The following is a 21,483-nucleotide window of genomic DNA, read 5'->3' as shown; positions in this document are numbered from 1 at the left end:
TGGGCCGAAGGGCCTGTTTCCGCTCTGATTTTCTCGCTGCGACCACAGAATTATATTAAATTGTGGAGTGGCTTGAATGTTGATTGGCCTTTTCCCGCCCGTAAGTGACATGTTTGTGCAGCCTAAGAGGCATGTTTGCAACTGTGAACCAACACTGATATTTGTTGTCAGTACAATCGCGATTCACGCTGTCTTCTTTGGTGGATGGATAATCTCCCTGCTAAGGATTTTGAGTGGAGTCTGCACATCTATCTAACACACATCACCTCCTGCTATCAGCTAATCAATAATGCTGCAAAAGGGGGTTATTGATTGCACCTTTGAAACCTCTAAAGCTGCAAGTTTTTGTCTAGTCTGAAGCAAAAAAATCCATTGCATTCCGTGTTAGGGACAAAAATGGCAAGCTCCACAGACAGTGGTGCACTGACTCTGATCACCCCTGTCAAACACACATGCAGTAAACCCTCGCAATAATGGACCTCTATATAACGGATGACCGACACAAAAAGCTGGAGTAGCTCAGCGGGACAGGCAGCATCTCTGGAGGAAAGAAATAGGTGACGTTTTGGGTTGATCTGGGTCTCCGGCACTGTCTTAAGGTCCATGCACTGATAAACTATGTGTCCACAAACCCTCAATAGCTTATTGCTTCAGATCAGTCTGAAGAAGGGTCTCGGCCCGAAACGTTGCCTATTTCCTTCGCTCCATAGATGCTGCTGCACCTATAGGTAGACAAAAGTGCTGGAGAAACTCAGCGGGTGCAGCAGCATCTATGGAGCGAAGGAAATAGGCAACGTTTCGGCCCGAAACGTTGCCTATTTCCTTCAGTCTGAAGAAGGGTTTTGGCCCGAAACGTTGCCTATTTCCTTCGCTCCATAGATGCTGCTGCACCCGCTGAGTTTCTCCAGCACTTTTGTCTACCTTCGATTTTCCAGCATCTGCAGTTCCTTCTTAAACACAGCTTATTGTGGAATAGTTTGAGAAGGTCATGGCCCCAATTGGTTCCCTACCTGATATTTGATCTGAATGCCTCTGAAGGATAGTCTGTCTAGTTTGGCTTGGTTTAGTTTAGAGATACAGCGTGGAAACAGGCCCTTCGGCCCATCGAGTCCATGCTGACCAGTGATCACCGTCTTCTTGCGTATGGCGTGCACAGCCTAAAGTTGCAGGTCAACGTGTTCTATTTGATCTCGCTTATGCACGTCGGGTTGATTGCATTAGTCGAAACAGGGTGGACCATGTGAAGGTTGCAATCTCTCCTCCCCCCCCATACACTAGCTCCACTCTACATACTAGGGACAATTTACAATAGCCCATTCACCCACAAACCTACATGTCTTTGGAGTGTGGGAGGAAACCGGAGCACCTGGAGAAAACCCAAGCAGGTCACAGGGAGAACGTGCAAACTCCGCAGAGACAGCATCTCTGTATTGATGTTTCCAGTTGACCTCAATCACCATCACCCATCGAATGGCCCAACTGAACATTGCAAGGTTTGCCTCCATTTCTCCCCCACCAAAGAAACACTCGCTCCCCATCAATTTTCCCCAAATGTGACCAGTCCACCCCAGGGAATACAAGCCAAACCTTTCCTTAAAATGTAATCCACTTACCCCCTGGTCTCATTCCGATGACCGAGTGCTTTGTTCCTTCAAGCAACTCGCTCTGATGGAAAAGAAATAGGAGTGCTCAGATATATTTGTTAACGGTAAGAGTTTTGAAGGGATTTCTATGCAAAGGGTCCCTGATGTCCTTGTACATGAATCATTGAAAGCTAAAGTGAAAGACCAGCAAGCATTTGGGAAGGTGAATGGTACATTGGCTTGCCTTGCAAAAGCCTAGCAGTACGACAGTACTCTTGAGGGCCCTGCTTCTTTTGGGAGCCATTTGCGATGTCGTTCGTGCTTAGTCCGATCTCCGTGGCAAGGAATTTCCCAGTGAACATTTTTCACGCGGTGCTGCGCTCAAATGACGCCCAAATGGCGCGCCAACGGCATACGGGCGGCGCATGGTGACGGACGTTGACGCACGGTGACGCATAATAAATGAGCAATGTCCGTGCGTAACCATGCACTACACGTACGGCGTCAGTACGTCAGCGTGCGCAAGGGATACGTCACGCAGGTGGTGAGCGAGGATTTTGAACATTCCAACATCCTGGGGCGATAGGGAAGCACCGCGCGTCGCTGCATACGCCACCGCGCGCCCGTAACGGCGCGCCAACCAATTTTTAGGATGTGCAAATGACACCTAAGTGGGACGGGCCCTTCATTCTCCGGGCAATATGATACGATACGATATGATACAATAGAACTTTATTTATCCCAGGGGTGAAATCGGTCTGCCAACAGTCATAAAACACAAAGGTAGACAAAAATGCTGGAGAAACTCAGTGGGTGCAGCAGCATCTATGGAGCGAAGGAAATAGGCAACGTTTCGGGCCGAAACCCGGAAGGGTTTCGGCCCGAAACGTTGCCTATTTCCTTCAGTCTGAAGAAGGGTTTCGGCCCGAAACGTTGCCTATTTCCTTCAGTCTGAAGAAGGGTTTCGGCCCGAAACGTTGCCTATTTCCTTCGCTCGATAGATGCTGCTGCACCCGCTGAGTTTCTCCAGCATTTTTGTCTACCTTCCTGATGAATTTGTTCATTCTGTTGCCATCTGCGACCTTCGCCTTGCTACCCCGGCTCAGAGTGAAGAATATTTATCCATTTTACCCAAATAAGGACAGCCATCCCATCGTGATGCCTGAGATCCTTCAATGTGAAAACTACCATCCACATTGGCCTCAAAACAGTACTGTCTATAAATAATCATTTAGTTTTAAGTTTTGGTTGGACAGATAGATGCAAAACTAATTTCACTACGCAGTTGTATGTGTGATAAATGAAGTACCATTGAACCACCATCTAACACTTCCCCAACCAAAGACTTGAAATAAGTCTCATAGAAACTTACAAAATTCTTAAGGGGTTGGACAGGCTAGATGCAGGAAGATTGTTCCCGATGTTGGGCAAGTCCAGAACAAGGGGTCACAGTTTAAGGATAAGGGGGAAATTTTTTAAGATCGAGATCAGAAAAAAAAAATTCACACAGAGAGTGGTGAATCTGTGGAATTCTCTGCCACTGAATGTAGTTGAGGCCACAGTTCATTGGCTATATTTAAGAGGGAGTTAGATGTGGCCCTTGTGGCTAAAGGATCAGGCGGTATGGAGAGAAGGCAGGTACGGGATACTGAGTTGGATGATCAGCCATGATCATATTGAATGGCGGTGCAGGCTCGAAGGGCCGAATGGCCTACTCCTGCACCTATTTTCTATGTTTCTATGTTTCTAAAACACAAGGTGCTGGAAGCACTCAGCAGGTCAGGCAGCATCTGTGGAGGGAATGGCCAGAGGATGTTTCTGGTCGGGACCCTTCTTCAGATTGGCGTAGAAGCCTCAGCTGTAGAAGAGTCCCTATCTGAAACCTCCTCTTTCCATTCCATCCACAGATGCTGCCTGACCCGCTGAGTTCCTCCAGCACTTTCTGGGTTTTTTCCCCACTTTAGACTCTCTCCATACCCATCATCATCCGAGTGAAACACAAAGTGCTGGAGAAACTCAGTGGGTCAGCCCTATCCTCCTGCCTCCTCCCCATAACCTCTGACACATAACCATCCTAATCAAGAATCTATCTGAGTCTGCCTTAAATATATCAAAACTGACTTGGCCTCCACCGCCTTCTGTGGACAAAAGTGCCCACAGATTCACCATCCTAGGGGCAGCTCTCATCTTAAAGCAGATAGATGTACCTCTGGCGTAGTTTTGGGGGAGGGATTTCGCAGTCTTTCTGTGCATTAACACGTGCCACAAACCTCCCCTGCATTATGTAACAACTCTTGCTCGCCGCCGCTTGCGTCAGGAGTGTTGTAACATCACAGTGCGCGCCCCCAAACTGGCAAACGCCACAACTTGGCTCGTCTAGAATCTGTCTGGAGGGCCGAGCGGCCGCGGGTGGGTTGGTTGGTTGGGGGGGGGGGGGGGGGGGGGGGTGTGAAGGGGGGGAGTTTTGAGCCCAGGTGGGACAGGGTCTGCAGCCGAGCGAGGGAGGGAGAGAGGTCGCAACTGGTGCAGTGAGAGCTGCTCTCCACCCGCATTGGAGCCTGCATCTCCAGCATAGATCACACACAGGCACAGAGAGACACACACACACACACACACACATACAGGCACACAGAGCCGCAGGTACCCGCGGGGAGGGGAGGTGGAGGCGGGAGAGGAGGGAAGGGAAGGGAAGAGAAGAGAAGAGCCTCCGTGCAACATCATTCACTCTCCAGGTCTGGTCTAGTCTCGGATCTCCGCCGCAGTTTCTGCAGCCGCACAGAGTCAGTGCCTCTCTGTATCTCTCTCTCGATCGCTCTCCCCCCCACACACACAGTGCAGGGCGAGGTAGGCGCATCCCATCCCGGGCAAGGCACAGAACACGGTCCCAGGGGGAGGGGAGGGTGAGTGAGAGGGGTAGTGAGAGGGGGAGAGGAGGAGGAGGGGGCGTTCACGCCGCGATCTTACACCGTCCTGCCACTTCTACCGTGGGGGTCTGCGGCTATGAGGGGAATCTCTCGCTCTCGGACCCGATGCAGCGCTGATTACCACCAAACGCATTGCTGATTCGAAACCAATGATGATCAGGCTGCAGTTGTGAAGCGGCAGAGGCGAGAGCCAGCAGCCAGCCAGCTCACCCCCCCTTTCCCCTCCTCCCTTCTCCCTTCTCCCTCTCCCTGTCCCTACCCGGAGCTGGCTTGCTCGCTCCCTCCGTGACTGACTGACTGACTGACCGACCGACCTCGGTCGCTGGGACCCCCCCGGGCCATCCCTTGACATGGCTCAAGCCGCCAAACAGTTGAAGAAGTTCAAAGATGTGGAGGCTCACGCTCAAACTGAGCAGGAGAGGAAGGAGGAGGAGAAGAGAAAACGGAGGAACCGTTCCCGGGAGCGCAAGAAGAAGGTAAAGGGGCCGAACGGCCTGGAGGGAGAGGAAGGGAGGGAGAGGGGTTGAGGGAGAGAGGGAGGGAGGGAGAGGGGTTGAGGGAGAGGGAGGGAGAGAGGGGGGGGGGAGGTGGAGGGGTGGAGGGAGATTGAGATGGTTGATGATGTATCATAGAAACATAGAAAATAGGTGCAGGAGGAGGCCATTCGGCCCTTCGAGCCTGCACCGCCATTCATTGTGATCGTGGCTGAGTGACCTTCTGGACTGCAAGAGGTTGAGAGAGGGAGAGGGAAGGGGAGATGCAGAGATGAATGAGATGAGGGTGTCTGGTGGTGAGGGTTGGAGATGGGGGGAGAGATGGGGGTGGTTGATGGTGTATCTAAGCGACCTCCAGGAATGCAAGGAGTGTGTGGATGTGTAGGGGGGGTGAGGCGATGTGAATGAGAAGGGGGGGGGGGGGGGAGTGAGGTAGATTGGACCTCCAGGAGGGGTGAGGGGAGGTGATTGAGGGGGGGGGGGGAGGTTATTGGGGGGGGGGCTGAGGGTGAGAGGGGATGGGAGGTCAGGTATCAATATTGACTGAGAGTGCTGAGGTTGTGAGTGGGACGGGAAGGTGGAGGGGGTGGGGTGGGTGAGGCAGGTTTGGGGGGGGGGGGGTAAGGATTATCACACGTTGTTTGTGTTTGTGTGGACGAGGGATTTGGAGGTGAAGCTTTGATTAGTGGGATTGGAAGGGGGGGGGGCAGGGTTGGCGAGCCGCAGTGCTCAGTCTAGCGACCTTCCAGGTTGAGGAAGCATCAGGAAGCTGGAGATAGCGGGGTGACTCGTGGGCAGAGCCGTGTGTCCAAGTGTAAACACACTGGGGGGAGGCAGGGGTGGGCAGAGGAGGATCAAACACATGATGGACCATCGGGGTGAATTTCAGGGGCAGGGAGGCGGGGACCTCTCTCTCTCTCAAGGAGAACCTTTTCCAACGCGGGATGACAGTGATGAAGTCGGATCAGATGAGTTTTGAGCGACCGGGTTGCAAGCATCTGGAGCTGGGATCCGATTGTAAGCCACAAATGCTGACGATTTGCTAAATGGTGCAAACTTTGAAAGAGTCTGCGATCACGTACACTTGTTGGTGCAGTTTGATGTGATGCAGGGACTTTTAAAACGACCAACCCCTCTCTCGGGTAAAATACCAAGCACAGCGTTTTTGGTGGGACCGGCCACCAGTCTGGGGCCATAATGGGGGCATCTCCTACTTTCACCACGGGCTGGGTTTATTTGGAAGGGCAATGGGTTTGGGGAAATGCAGAACCTGGTCGGGGAGATCAAGGGTTTTTATGGTAGTTACACCAAAGCCAATAAGTGTTGAAGAATTGTAACACTAGATTAGAGGTGGTTAGAATGTAAAATACTGGTGGTTTGTCAAATGATATCCATCCAGCGGTAGTGTGGGCTAGATGGGCCGAAGGGCCTGTTTCCAGCTGTATGACTCTAACAGCCAAGGATTTGCTGGTGAATGTGGCTGGTGCATTTTATCTCATGTCTGGTGCTGTGATTTCGTTCTTAAGGTTGAGTGGTTTAGGATTCTACTATGGAATGGAAGCAAACAGTGGTGTGAAATCTTGGCCTCATTATATTGCGGGATCTATTTCAGATAGAAGTAGCCATTTGGCTCATCATGTATATCAGTTTAATCCACCTTGCACCCTAGGTATGATCATCACTTCCACACCTGTTCAGCGCTCTCATCTTCTGCTCTTCAGATTTTGGACAATCTCTTCCTGGCCGATCCCCTGGTTCCCATTGTGTGGGATGTTGACAACGTTATGTCATAGAGTCACAGTCTTACAGTGGAAACAGGCCCAACTTGCCCACGCCGACCAACATCCCGTCTACACAAGCCCCACATGCTTGCGTTTGGCCCATATCCCTCCAAACCTGTCCTATCCATGTACCTTGGTTGGATATTGCGAACTGAGCTGAGGTATCCGGCTTCTTTCTCCACAGATGCTGCACGACCTGCTGAATATTTCCACCGCTCTCTGTTTATTCCAGGTTGTTATGTATGTGCCTCTGTGAATGACACCTCTCATATACAAGATCATGAGAGGAAATAATCTGGTAAATACACAGTCTTTTGCCAAGAGTAGGGGAATTGAAAACCAGAGGACATAGGGTTCTGTTGAGGGGGGGAAGATTTAATAGGTACCTGAGGGATAACCCGTTTTTCGCACAAAGGGTGGTGGGTGTACAGAATGAGCAGCAGTTGAGGCAGGTACTATCATAATGTTTAAGAAACATTCAGACAGGTACATGGATAGGATAGGTTTAGAGAGATATGGACCAAACGCAGGCAGGTGGGACTAATGTAGATGGTACATGTTGGTTGGCAGGGGCAAGTTGGGCCCACGGACCTCTCTTCCTCGTCATATGACTCTATCATTCTATGACCAGCAACTCAATAATTTGCCTTACAAGGGTGTAAGCGACAAGCGACATCTTCTGTCTGTTTCTGAGGCTGAATATAATGAAGCCATTAATCTGCACAGCTCAGAAACAGGCCCTTTGGCCCACATAGGAAAAAGTTGCTCCTGGGGGATTTCATCAATGTCATTCAATGATTCACTCCTGCCCTGTGAAATCACAATGATCGTGTTTGCGTTGTCTAGAATGCCATGCGTTTTGGTGACATTGCACCTGTACACATCTGCCCAGATGCTGCAACGATATTCATGTCACTCAGCCCTCGAGGCACATTTGAGCAAAGTAAAATTCCTCTAAGGTGGACCTCCCAGTTCAGTAGATCCCTGTAAAGCTGCACTGTTGGACGACGGGCTTCTGTCCAAGTGGCATCACTTACATCATGCAATCCTCTTGAAGAAGAGGAAATGCTGTATTCTCATGTCCCAAAGAGAACAATGACATTTTTACTTGCAACAGCACAACAGGCCATGTAAACATGGTACTCTGTAAACATGGTACTCTGCAAACATAGTACTCTGTAAACATGGTACTCTGTAAACATGGCACTCTGTAAACATGGTACTCTGTAAACATGGCACTCTGTAAACATGGTACTCTGTAAACATGGTACTCTGTAAACATGGTACTCTGTAAACATGGTACTCTGTAAACAACGTCATAAAGGACAAAAAGTTATATATATATATATATATATATATATATATATATATATGTTCACACACATGCACACACACACACACAGATATATACACACACACACACACACATATATATATACACACACAGATAGATATATACACACGCACACACACATATATACACACACACAGATATATATACACACAAACACACACACACATATATATATATATATACACACAAATATATATATATATACACACACACACACACACACATACGTATATATACACACACAGATATATACACACATACACACACACACAAACACACACACACATGTATATATACACACACAGATATATATATACACACACACACACACGTATATATACACACACAGATATATACACACATACACACACACACAAACACACACACACATGTATATATACACACACAGATATATATATACACACACACACACACACGTCAATGTAGTTCAGAGCTTATTTGGAGGTTGTCGTGTTTAGTAGCCGCATGGTATTGACATGCAAAATATTTTTGAGGATGATGCACATTTGTACTACTTTGACCTGTAGATATGCTGTGATAGACTGTTTGAACCTGGGATACAGGGCGTACATGTTTTTTTGAGGTTAACCTGTTGAGGATTTTTGAGGATATTGCCATTATTTGAAGTTTTGACATAAGTTCTGTTTTTTTAAATTTTTTATCAGCCATAGATTGTGATCACATTTGGCTTTCTGGCATTGCACTAATATAAGTGTCTAAGTGCCTGGTTCTGCCCACTGCTTCAAGGGTAAAAATGTCAGCTTTACCAATATCTCCCCACGTTACTTTAGAAAATGATTGGAGTGTGTGATTGAGAGAAGTAATTTTGATTGAGGCCAATTCTGGAGTATGGGGTACCATTTTGGTCGCCTAATTATAGGAAGGATGTCAACAAAATAGAGAGAGTACAGAGGAGATTTACTAGAATGTTGCCTGGGTTTCAGCAACTAAGTTACAGAGAAAGGTTGAACAAGTTAGGGCTTTATTCTTTGGAGCGCAGAAGGTTAAGGGGGGACTTGATAGAGGTTTTTAAAATGATGAGAGGGATAGACAGAGTTGACGTGGAAAAGCTTTTCCCACTGAGAGTAGGGAAGATTCAAACAAGGGGACATGACTTGAGAATTAAGGGACTGAAGTTTAGGGGTAACATGAGGGGGAACCTATTTACTCAGAGAGTGGTAGCTGTGTGGAATGAGCTTCCAGTGAAGGTGGTGGAGGCAGGTTCGTTTTTATCATTTAAAAATAAATTGGATAGTTATATGGATGGGAAAGGAATGGAGGGTTATGGTCTGAGCGCAGGTATATGGGACTAGGGGAGATTATGTGTTCGGCACGGACTAGAGGGGTCGAGATGGCCTGTTTCCGTGCTGTAATTGTTATATGGTTATTATATGGTTAAGATCTGGAGACTGACCAGTAATCAGACATTACGCGGTGAAATCTCTACGTTTCGAAAACATTTATTTGTCTTTTTTTAGTATTACAGTATATATTTGCACCCCTTAGAGTCATAGAGTGATACAGCGTGGGAACAGGCCCTTCGGCCCAACTTGCCCACACTGGCCAACATATCCCAGCTACACTAGTCCCACCTGCCTGCGTTTGGCCCATATCCCTCCAAACCTGTGCTACCCATTTACTTGTCTAACTGTTTCTTAAACGTTAACTTTATTCTGTTATATGGTAATCTGTGGCTGTAATATCTTTCAATCTTTTGGATGTGGTGTAAAAATGTGTAATTTGTGAATTTGCAGTTATTCTTGAAGGGTTTAGAGTCGACAAATCAAATATTTTGACTATTATCTAACTTGGAGATTCTGCCTTTGGACACGTTGAGTGTCACATACAGCGCAGAGACTAGCAGAAGGAAATTAATATTCTAAACACTTTATCAACTGCAATTTACACCTTTCACTAATTAATAATATCATACATCGCGCAGATCACCGATTTGTGATTATGTAGATTTTCAGGAGCAAAGGTATAGCACAGTAGAACAGACACCCGGGTTCGATCCTGACCTCGGATGCTGTCTGTGTGGAGTTCTCCCTGTGATCGCATGAATTTCCACTGGGTGTTCCGGATTCATAAGGTCGAAAGGTCATAAGTGATAGGAGCAGAATTAGGCCATTCGGCCCATTAAGTCTACTCCCCCATTCAATCATGGCTGATCTATCTCTCCCTCCCAACCCCCATTCTCCTGCCTCCTCCCCATTACCCCTGACACCCGCACTAATCGAGACCCTTTTACTTCCCAAAGTCTAGAGAGGGTGTTAATCGGAAGGTCGTTACCCATTGTGAGAGAGAGATTCTATTGACCTTGGAGTCTGGGAGAAGAAGTGGGAGAAAGAGGTGTTAGTCTCTGGAATCTTTATTTTGCAAATTGCGTTTTGTCCATTGTTCCGAGATGGGGAATGTCTTGGAGAAGAATCGATCAAACAAGTATTGAAGGTAGACAAAAATGCTGGAGAAACTCAGCGGATGAGACAGCATCTATGGAGCGAAGGAGGGCAATGTTTCGGGTCGAAGGGTGCTGGGGTTAGGTTGCTGGATGGGATTAAGACAATAGTTTCATAGATTCATAGAGTTATGGAGTCACCTAGAAACATAGAAAATAGGTGCAGGAGTAGGCCATTCGGCCCTTCGAGCCTGCACCACCATTCAATATGATCATGGCTGATCATCCAACTCAGTATCCTGTACCTGCCTTCTCTCCATACCCCCTGATCCCTTTAGCCACAAGGGCCACATCTAACTCCCTCTTAAATATAGCCAATGAACTGGCCAATGAACATGGTCATACAGTACGGAAACAGGCCCTTCAGCCCAACACGTCCATGCTGGCCCAGATGCCCCATCCATTTACAATTTTACCAAAGCCAATTAACCTACAAACCTGCACGTCTTTGGAGTGTGGGAGGAAACCAGAGCACCCGGAGAAAACCCGACCAGTTCACGTGGATAACTGAAGATCTCGGAGAGAACCCATGAGGTCACGGGGAGAACGTACGAACTCCGTACAGACAGCACCCGCAGTCAGGATCGAACCTGGGTCCCTGGCGCTGTAAAGCAGCAACTCTACCGCTGCGCCACCATGGCAGCAGGAACAGCAGATCCACCACCAAGTGCAAGTCAGGATGCATAATAAATGCTGTCCTTCAAAAGAACAAAATATCAGGATATCAAACTCATTTTTCAATGATGTCATGTTCATTATCCAAACCATTCCGATCTATGCTTAGATTTCACCCTTGAAAACTGGGCTCAGGGCTCGGTAGTGTTGTACAAAGTCCCTCGGCTGAAGAAATGCCTTGTCATGGTTCCCATGCAGCTACACTCCAGTCTCCCCGCACAGTTCATCTGCCCAGATTGATAATATCTGCTGCTGCTGCCACGTCTTTGACAGTCGGACTTTGTCAAACATTGCTTCCAAGTGAAGCTGCTTTGAAACAGATACTGTCTCGTAAATCATTTTAACCTGTTCACAGACAGGACGCCTTGTGTGAGCAATTATTTTTGCAACTTATCCTAATGCCACGTAAGATTAAAGCCTGTACTGGTGTCAAAGCTACAACAGGGGCAGGGACAGAGTCTTGCAGTTTAGTGTACGAGCATAGGTTTGTACTGGTTTCCAAAGACGTACAGGTTTGGAGGCTAATCGGCTTGGTATGATTGTAAATCGTCCCTAATGTGTGTAGGATAGTGTTAGTGTGCGGGGATCGCTGGTTGGTGCAGACTCGGTGGGCCTGTTTCTATGGTATATCTCAAAACCAAACTAAACATATGAATCAAGTATAGGAGTAGACCCTCTGACCTGCTCAGTCATTGAGTAAGACTAATGCTGGTTTAGTTTTAGGCAACAACAATAGTCAATAGGTGCAGGAGTAGGTCATTCAGCCCTTCGAGCCAGCACCGCCATTCAATGTAATCATGGCTGATCATCCCCAATCAGTTCCTGCCTTCTCCCCATATCCCCTGTCTCCGCTATCTTTAAGAACCCTATTTAACTCTCTCTTGAAAGCATCCAGAGAATTGGCATCCACTGCCTTCTGAGGCAGAGAATTCCACAGACTCACAACTCTCTGTGTGAAAAAGTGTTTCCTCATCTCCGTTCTACATGGCTTACTCCTTATTCTTAAACTGTGGCCCCTGGTTCTGGACTCCCCCAACATCGGAAACACGTTTCCTGCCTCTAGCGTGTCCAAACCCTTAATAATATTTTTAAGAGCCCTCCTCCCCTTTTCCTTCTTTCTCCCACCCCCCATCAGTCGGGCCGAAACCCTTCTTCAGACTGAAGGAAATAGGCAACGTTTCGGGCCGAAACCCGGAAGGGTTTCGGCCCGAAACGTTGCCTATTTCCTTCGCTCCATAGATGCTGCTGCACCCGCTGAGTTTCCCCAGCAATTTTGTGTACCTTAATAATATTATATGTTTCAATAAGATCCCCTCTCATCCTTCTAAACTCCAGAGTGTACAAGCCCAGCCGCTCCATTCTCTCAGCATATGACAGTCCCGCCATCCCGGGAATTAACCTTGTAAACCTACGCTGCACTCCCTCAATAGCAAGAATGTCCTTCCTCAAATTAGGGGACCAAACCTGCACTCACTAGGGCCCTATACAACTGCAGAAGGACCTCTTTGCTCCTATACTCAACTCCTCTTGTTATGAAGGCCAACATGCCATTCGCTTTCCTCACTGCCTGCTGTACCTGCATGCTTACTTTTGAGATACAGGGTGGAACCAGGACCATCGGCTCACAGAGTCCATGTTGATCAACGATCACCCATACACTGGTTCAATCCTTCTCCCTAAAGGCAATTAACAGAAGCCAATTAACCTTCAAACCCACATGTCTTTGGAATGGGGAGGAAACTGGAGCAAACAGAGAAAACCCACGCGGCCACAGGAAGATCGTGCAAACTCTGCACAGACAGCACCCGAGATCAGGATCGAACCCGGGTCTCTGGCGCTGTGGGGCAGGAGCTCAGCCACTGATCCCCGTGAATGAGAGACTGCAGCACAGATCAGCGGAGTGCCACGCTGGTGGGAGAGCGTCCTGCACGGGTCAGACATGAAACGCAGTGGTAGAATTGCTGCCTCACGAGTCACAGGTCCGATCCTGACCAAGGGCGCTGTCTGTACGGAGTTTGTACGTTCTCCCCGTGACCTGCATGGGTTTTCCCCGGGTGCTCCAGTTTCCTCCCACACTCCAAAGACGTGCGGGTTTGTAGGTTAATTGGCTTTGGTAAAATTGTAAATTGTCCCTAGTGTGTGTGTGTGTGTGTAGGATTATGCTAGTGTGCGGAGTGATCGCTAGTCAGCGCCAACTCGGTGGGCCGAAGGGCCTGTTTTCACGCTGTGTCTCTAGAGTCTAAAAGTCTTTTGAAAGCGGTCGTTCTCTCTTGAACTGGAGGGGGATAGAAATAGCCACACAATGTGCGGTTATCCTGTGACTTGTTGCAGGGCGAGGTTCAAGGTGACTTGCCTGTCGGAACCCACGCTCTCTGCCGCTGAAAACCTTCTGGCAAACCTCCAAGTTATCTTCTGTGGCAGTGAAAATATGCACCCTATTTGTCCCAGTCCCGGGTGACCCATAGCCCTCACATTCCCCACGGCTGTTACATTTATACACCATTCACCTGCCTTCACTCTGAACTCCTCCACATTCGCCAACTCTCAACACCTGCCGGAGAAAGGGGGGAAATAATGTCATAAGGGATAGGGGTAGAATTAGGCCATTCGGCCCATCAAGTCTACTCCGCCATTCAATCATGACTGATCTATCTCTCCCTCCCAACCCCATTCTCCTGCCTTCTCCCCATAACCTCTGACACCCATACTAATCGAGAATCTATCTATCTCTGCCTTAAAAATATCCACTGACTTGTGGCCTCCACAGCCTCTGTGGCAAAGAATTCCACAGATTCACCAACCTCTGACTAAAGACATTTCTCCTCATCTCCTTCCTAAAAGAACATCCTTTAATCCTGAGGCTATGACCTCTAGTCCTAGACTCTCCCTCCTCTCCACATCCACTCTATCCAAACCTTTCACTATTCTGTACCTTTCAATGAGGTCCCCCCTCATTCATCTAAACTCCAGCGAGCACAGGCCCAGTGCCGACAAATGCTCATCATAGGTCATTCCTGGGATCGTTCTTGTAAACCTCCTCTGGACCCTCTCCAGAGCCAGCATATCCTTCCACAGATATGGTGCCCACAATTGCTCTCAATATTCCATATGTGGCCTGACCAGTTAAGTGCCTCAACATTACATCCCTGTCTTTGTGTCCAAGCCCTCTTGAAATAAATGCCAGCATTGAGTTTGCTTTCTGCTGTAGAAATAATGCTGATGTTCAGGAAACTAAAATAACTTTAGATGCGGTGAACAGCGAACAATCGTGGAGGACAAGGTTAAATCTCTCTGTGGGATTGTGACAACCATCATGTGGGCACTGCTGGAGTGCAGCCAGTGCCACACTCTTCCAATGCCCATAATGATCTACTGCCCTTGTATATCTCTGCCAACCATCAACCTACAAGTCTCCATATTAGATTGGCTTAATCCCGAGTTAATTCCACCAACTGTACACATCCTTGACAAATGTTGCAATCAATCCTACCTGTCACGTGAAGCAATAAACTGAATTAGTGGACAAATAGAAAAGTGTTGTCTTTTTTCCGTTGTAATAATGCTACACACACGCCTTTGTTCAACTGTTCAGTGGCGTTAGAAGGTCTGAAGAAGGGTCCCGACCCGAAACGGCAACCCATTCCGTCTCTCCAGAGATACTGCTTGAAGATGATGGGTGATCTTATAGAGGTGTACAAGATCATGAGAGTATTAGATCGGATAAATGCATAGAGGAGAATCAAGATCCAGAGAGGACATAGGTTTAAGATGAGGAGGGGAAATTTCATATGAATCTGAGGGATCAAGATCTGCTGGAAGAGGTAGTTGAGACAGATACCATCATAACGTTTCAGAGACATTTGGACAGGTACACGAATAGGACAGGTGTAGAGTGTTGTGGGCCACGTGTGGGCATGTGCGCCTAGTGTAGATGGGACATGTTGGTCTGCGTGGGCCAATCTGGAGATCGGTTCAGTCTGAAGAAGGGTCTCGACCCGAAACGTCACCCATTCCTTCAATCCATAGCTGCTGCCCGTCCCGCTGAGTTACTCCAGTATTTTGTATCTGTAGAAAATAAGCATGTTTTGTATCAGTTAATTACAAGGGCCGGTACGGTGGCGCAGCGGTAGAGTTGCTCACTTACAGCACCAGGGACCCGGGTTCGATCCTGACCACCGGTGCTGCCTGTACGGAGTTTGCATGTTCTCACTGTGATCGCGTGGGTTTTCTGCGAGTGCTCCGGTTTCCTCCCACATTCCATAGATGTGCAGTTTTGTAGGTTAATTGGCTTAAGTAAAATGTCCCTAATGTGCGGTATTGCACTGGTGTATCGATCAACGGGACCTGTTTCCACGCTGTATCTTTATAAAATATCCTCATCCTACCACAACCAGAGACCAGTGACTATCTACCTCTTTGATGTCCCTCGGACTATCCTTGACTGGACTATCCTTGCACTAAACCTTATTCCCTTACCATGTATCTAAGCTGACTATTTAGCACGCAACAAAAAGCTTTTCACTGTGACAATAAACTGAATTGTACTGAACTGAACTGAAACTATAATAATAATAATGGATGGGATTTATATAGCGCCTTTCTAATACTCAAGGCGCTTTACATCGCATTATTCATTCACTCCTCAGTCACACTCGGTGGTGGTAAGCTACTTCTGTAGCCACAGCTGCACTGGGGCAGACTGACGGAAGCGTGGCTGCCAATCTGCGCCTACGGCCCCTCCGACCACCACCAATCACTCACACACATTCACACACATTCACACACAGGCAAAGGTGGGTGAAGTGTCTTGCCCAAGGACACAACGACAGTATGCACTCCAAGCGGGATTCGAACCGGCCACCTTCCGGTCGCCAGCCGAACACTTAGCCCATTGTGCCATCTGTCGTGTTTCCAGTAGTTCTTAAGCCTATATAGTCATCCAGTCTTCTGTCTGCCTTGTACATTTTTAGCCTGTATATTGAATGTGCTTTCTGGACTCTTTCACTCTGTATATTTGACAACTTTGTTGTACTCACTCAGACTATAAATGGAACCATTTCCTACACTCTTTCAGCTTGTAAATTGAACCTGCTTCTTGTACCCGTTCAGACAGTACATTGTACCAGTTATATTTTTGGCATCATTCATCCCGTACACTGAATTTGTCCAACACTCATTCCATCCATTATGGGTCATGTTGCATTGTCTACAGACAGCACTCAGTGACAATACTACAGTCCACCAGAAATGATTGGAAAATTCCCCGGTCGTTCTTACCACCACAGTGGGCATACGAACATCACAACTGAGCCAGATGGCACAGTGGTAACATTACAGGTAGCCTTACAGGGCTTACAGCGTCAGAGACCCTGGTTCGCTCCCGACTACGGGTGCTGTCTGTACGGAGTTTGTACGTTCTCCCCGTGACCACGTGGGTTCTCTCCCAGATCTTCAGTTTCCTCCCACACTCCAAAGACGTACAGGTTTCTAGGTTAAGGGTGTAGGATGGAACTGCAGATGCTGGTTTAAAACAGAAGATAGACCCAAAATGGTGGAGTAACTCTGCGGGTCAGGCAGCACTTCTGGGGAGAAGGAATGGGTGACGTTTTGGGTCATCAATCTGAAGAAGGGTCTCGATCCAAAACGTCACCCATTCCTTCTCTCCAGAGATGCTGCCTGACCCGCAGAGTTATTCCAGCCATTAGTGTCTATCTTCAGGTTTGTAGGCTAATCGGCTTGGTATAAATGTAAATTGTCCCTAGTGTGTGTAGGATAGTGTTAATGTGCGGGGATCGCTGGTCGGCGCGGACTTGATGGACCAAAGGGCCTGTTTCCGCGCTGTATCTCTAAACTAAACTAAAAGGAGGCCATTCGGCCCCTCAAGCTTGGGCTACCATTTATGTACAATGTTCTTTTCCCTGGTTTCCTCCCACTTTCCAAAGGTTCGTAGGTCTATTGGCTTCTGTAAATTGCCCTGAGGGTGTGGGATAAAACTAGAGGGACGACAGATGGCACAATGGGCTAAGTGTTCGGCTGGCAACCGGAAGGTAGCCGGTTCGAATCCCGCTTGGAGTGCATACTGTCGTTGTGTCCTTGGGCAAGACACTTCACCCACCTTTGCCTGTGTGCGAATGTGTGTGAGTGATTGGTGGTGGTCGGAGGGGCCGTAGGCGCAGATTGGCAGCCACGCTTCCGTCAGTCTGCCCCAGGGCAGCTGTGGCTACAGAAGTAGCTTACCACCACCGAGTGTGACTGAGGAGTGAATGAATAATGCGATGTAAAGCACCTTGAGTATTAGAAAGGCGCTATATAAATCCCATCCATTATTATTTATTATTATTAGTGATCGCTGGTTGGTGCAGGCTCGGAGTGACGAAGGGCCTGTTTCATTGATGGATGCCAAAACTAAACAAAACTAACTCCATTTACCCTGCACACTCGTTGCTCAACACTGATCCCTTTCTCCATTGCCTAGAAGCTCACTGATCTAAGAATTCTTCAGCAAATGTTTCAAGAATTCCTGGCACAAGGATGATGGTATTGCAAACATTATCGTGATGCAAGACCACCTGGGCATTCATGTCACTATGCGTCACTCCCCACAAAATGCAATTTCAATTCATGTCACAATTCATGTTCACACGTTATAGGAACAGCATTAGGCCATTCGCCCCATCAAAACTACTCCACCATTGTGTTTAAGAAGGAACTGCAGATGCTGGAAAATCGAAGGTACACAAAAATGCTGGAGAAACTCAGCGGGTGCAGCAGCATCTATGGAGCGAAGGAAATAGGCAACGTTTCGGGCCGAAACCCGGAAGGGTTTCGGCCTGAAACGTTGCCTATTTCCTTCAGTCTGATGAAGGGTTTTGGCCCGAAACTTTGCCTATTTCCTTCAGTCTGATGAAGGGTTTTGGCCCGAAACTTTGCCTATTTCCTTCAGTCTGAAGAAGGGTTTCGGCCCGAAACATTGCCTATTTCCTTCAGTCTGAAGAAGGGTTTCGGCCCGAAACGTTGCCTATTTCCTTCAGTCTGAAGAAGGGTTTCGGCCCGAAACGTTGCCTATTTCCTTCGCTCCATAGATGCTGCTGCACCCGCCGAGTTTCTCCAGCACTTTTGTCCACCATTCAATCATGGTTGATCTATATTTCCCTCTCAACCCCATTCTCCTGCCTTTTCCGCTTAATCTCTGACACCCGTACTAGTCAAGAATCTATCAAACTCCGCCTTAAATATTATCCATTGGCTTGGCCTCCACAGCCGCCTGTTGCAATGTATTCCACAGATTCACCACCCTCTGACTAAAGAATTATCTTGTGGCCCACGTCTGCCGACCCAACTTAAGAATTAAGTGCACACACAAAATGCTGGAGTAACTCAGGCAGCATCTCTGGGGAGAAGGAATTGGCAACGTTTCGGGTCGAGACCCTTCTTCAGTGATGTCAGGAGAGGGGGAGGGACAAAGATGGAATGTAGGCGGGGAGATTAAGACTAGTGGGAGAAGGGGAGGGGATGGAGAGAGAAAGCAAGAGTTATCTGAAGTTAGGGAAGTCAATGTTCATACCGCTGGGGCGTAAACTCCCCAAGCGAAATATGAGGTGCTGTTCCTCCAATTTGCGCTGGGCCTCACTCTGACAATGTGAGCTGGCAGGAGTCCTGTCCTCTCCTGCTCCGAGGAGAGGTTAAAACACCGAGCTAGTTGTGTTCGTCAGAGATTTGCCGCCTTATAGCGCCAGAGGCCCGGGTTCAATCGCGAGAATGGGTGCTTGTAGGTACATTCTCCCCGTGACCTGCATGGGTTTTCTCTGAGATCTCCAGTTTCTTCCCACGCTCCAAAGACATACAGTTTTGTAGGTTAATTGGCTTGGTGTAAATGTAAATTGTGTGTGTTGGGACAAGTTAATGTGCGGGGATCGCTGGTCGGTGCAGACTCGGTGGGCCGACGGGCCTGTTTCCGCTCCATATCTCTAAACTAAATAAAAACTAAAAAAGCTTTCTTCTCCCATAGCCCAATGTGAAAGCTCACAAGCTTACATTCTGGGGTTAGTAAGTAAGTAAGTTTATTGGCCAAGTATTCACATACAAGGAATTTGCCTTGGTGCTCCGCCCACAAGTAACAACATGACATACAGTGACAGTTACGAATGACTCAGAAAACACTAAACATTAATAATAATAAAACATTAATGATAAAACACCATTGATCAAGCATGTGAGCCAGTATGCCAGCGTGCTACGCCCTTCACAAAGGCACTTAATTTGAGGTTCAGGAACAAGTCCCACAGCAAGAGAGATACATTGTAGGTCACCATTAACTTACCTCTAGTTTCCCTCAAGTTCAAGTTCATTGTCACATAACCAATTAAGGTACAGTGAAATTTGAGTTCCCTTTCCCCTGACTCAGTCTGAAGAAGGGTCTCGACCCAAAACGTCACCTATTCCTTTTCTCCAGAGATGCTGCCTGACCCGCTGAGTTACTGCAGCATTTTGTGTCTATCTGTGGTGTAAAGCAAGGCAACAAAATTTCATTCAGACCAAAAGGTCTGAATGACAAATAAAGGTTACTTTGACTTTGACCCACGTTAGAATGGACCATGGTGGAGGGGAGGGGGGGTTTGGAGGTCGGTAAAAATTCTCCAAAGCGGCAATCGTGACGGAAATGGCAGAGAAGCGCGTGGTTATGGGGAGAAGGCAGAAGAATGGGGTTGAGAGGGAGAGGTAGATCAGCCATGAATGAATGAATGGCGGAGTAGACTCGGGGGGGGGGGGGCCAAATGGCCTAATTCTACTCTTACAACTTATGAACTTTTTGTAAACCAGCATCTGCAGTTCCTTGTGCCTTTATCTGTTGATGTTTCGTGATTACCTTGGACATTGTTAGATAGAAACAGAAAAATAGGTGGAGGAGTAGGCCATTCGTCCCATCGAGCCAGCACCGCCATTCAATATGATCATGACTCTAAAACCCGTTCCTGCTTTTCCCCCAATATCCCATTATGTTATAGTCTTTTAACAATAGCTTCTGACATTTTCTCTATGTCAGGCGTTGAACTAACTGGCCTGTAGTTTCCTCCCCTCTTTCAAGGTTCCATGACCATTGTAGAAGGAGAAGCACATAACATTCGACACAAGATGCTGGAGTAACTCAGCGGGTGAGGCAGCATCTCTGGAGAGAAGGAATAGGTGACGTTTAGGGTCGAGATCCTTCTTCAGACCCGAAAGGTCACCTATTCTTTTTCTCCAGAGATGCTGCCTGACCCGTTGAATTACTCCAGCCTTTTGTGTCTATCTTCGGTTTAAAGCAGCATCTGCAGTTCCTTCCTACACAGCAGGTGGCGTTAGTTTGTTGCACCATTCACTATTTGAAGGGACACGGTGTTGTCACTGGGAGATCTGTGTGAGCAGCTTCAGAAGTGGCTCATGCTGTTTCAACACCTTCAGAAGTTCACAGAGTGAGATGGAAGCAACAGACTGTAATACCTTTCCTCACCACCACATCACTCAGGCCACTCAGGAACGTAACTTGCAAGGAACACCGAACATCTCGGCACTGGGATTAGCCAGCAATGTTGGCTTCCCACAAATGCAGCAGCCATCAACTTCCACTCCTGCATCTAACGATCCCGTTAACAGCCCGGACATCTCAGTCAAAGGCAACAGTGCTCCCTCTCACAATGAGCAAGTACCAACCTGATCGCCCGGTGGCTCAGCACTTCAACTCCCAATCCCATTCCAAATCTGACCTTTCTGTCCTGGGCCTCCTCCATGGCCAGAGTGAGTCCCACTGCAAATTGGAGGAACAACACCTCGTATTTCACTTGGGCAGTTTACTGAGTCAGGGGTGAAGTGCAGCCAAAACTCGAGGAGCAGCCCCAACAGCCACCGATCTAGGGGTCTCCCTTAGGCAAGGGGCAAGCAGTAGAGTGAAGGTGCTGGCGTTGAATATCTCCCGTTACTAAATGTTCCCTTGGCACCAAGGATATTTGAGTCCCACCCTGAAATATCCTACGCAAGCAAACTGTTGGAAATAGTAAATAAGTCATGAGTAAATGGATCTTCAGCGCGAGGTGAATTGGAACTATCGCCCATTGATGGCCCATGGTGAAGACCCGTGTCCTCTCATCACACCCTGTGTCGATCAGTGAGAGTGCCATGCGCTGTTTACCATCAGTGTCTAGTCTTACTGACTAAAG

General features: G+C 47.8%; 1 protein-coding gene across 5 annotated transcripts in view; it reads left to right on the top strand.

Moving 5' to 3' along the window:
- Positions 1–4,819: 4,819 nt before the first annotated feature.
- The window catches only part of ank1 (ankyrin 1), a 208,595-nt gene continuing 191,931 nt past the window's right edge, over positions 4,820–21,483 (top strand). For all 5 annotated transcript variants that reach the window (XM_033014019.1, XM_033014023.1, XM_033014024.1 and 2 more), the window contains exon 1: positions 4,820–4,983. In XM_033014019.1, coding sequence (XP_032869910.1) covers positions 4,858–4,983 — 126 coding nt within the window. In that variant the 5' untranslated portion in view covers positions 4,820–4,857. The remainder of the gene's footprint in view (positions 4,984–21,483) is intronic.

This window comes from Amblyraja radiata, chromosome 39 (genome assembly GCF_010909765.2).
Source record: "Amblyraja radiata isolate CabotCenter1 chromosome 39, sAmbRad1.1.pri, whole genome shotgun sequence".
In the NCBI taxonomy this organism is placed as follows: Eukaryota; Metazoa; Chordata; class Chondrichthyes; order Rajiformes; family Rajidae; genus Amblyraja; species Amblyraja radiata.
This window is presented reverse-complemented; position numbering and strand designations above follow the sequence as displayed.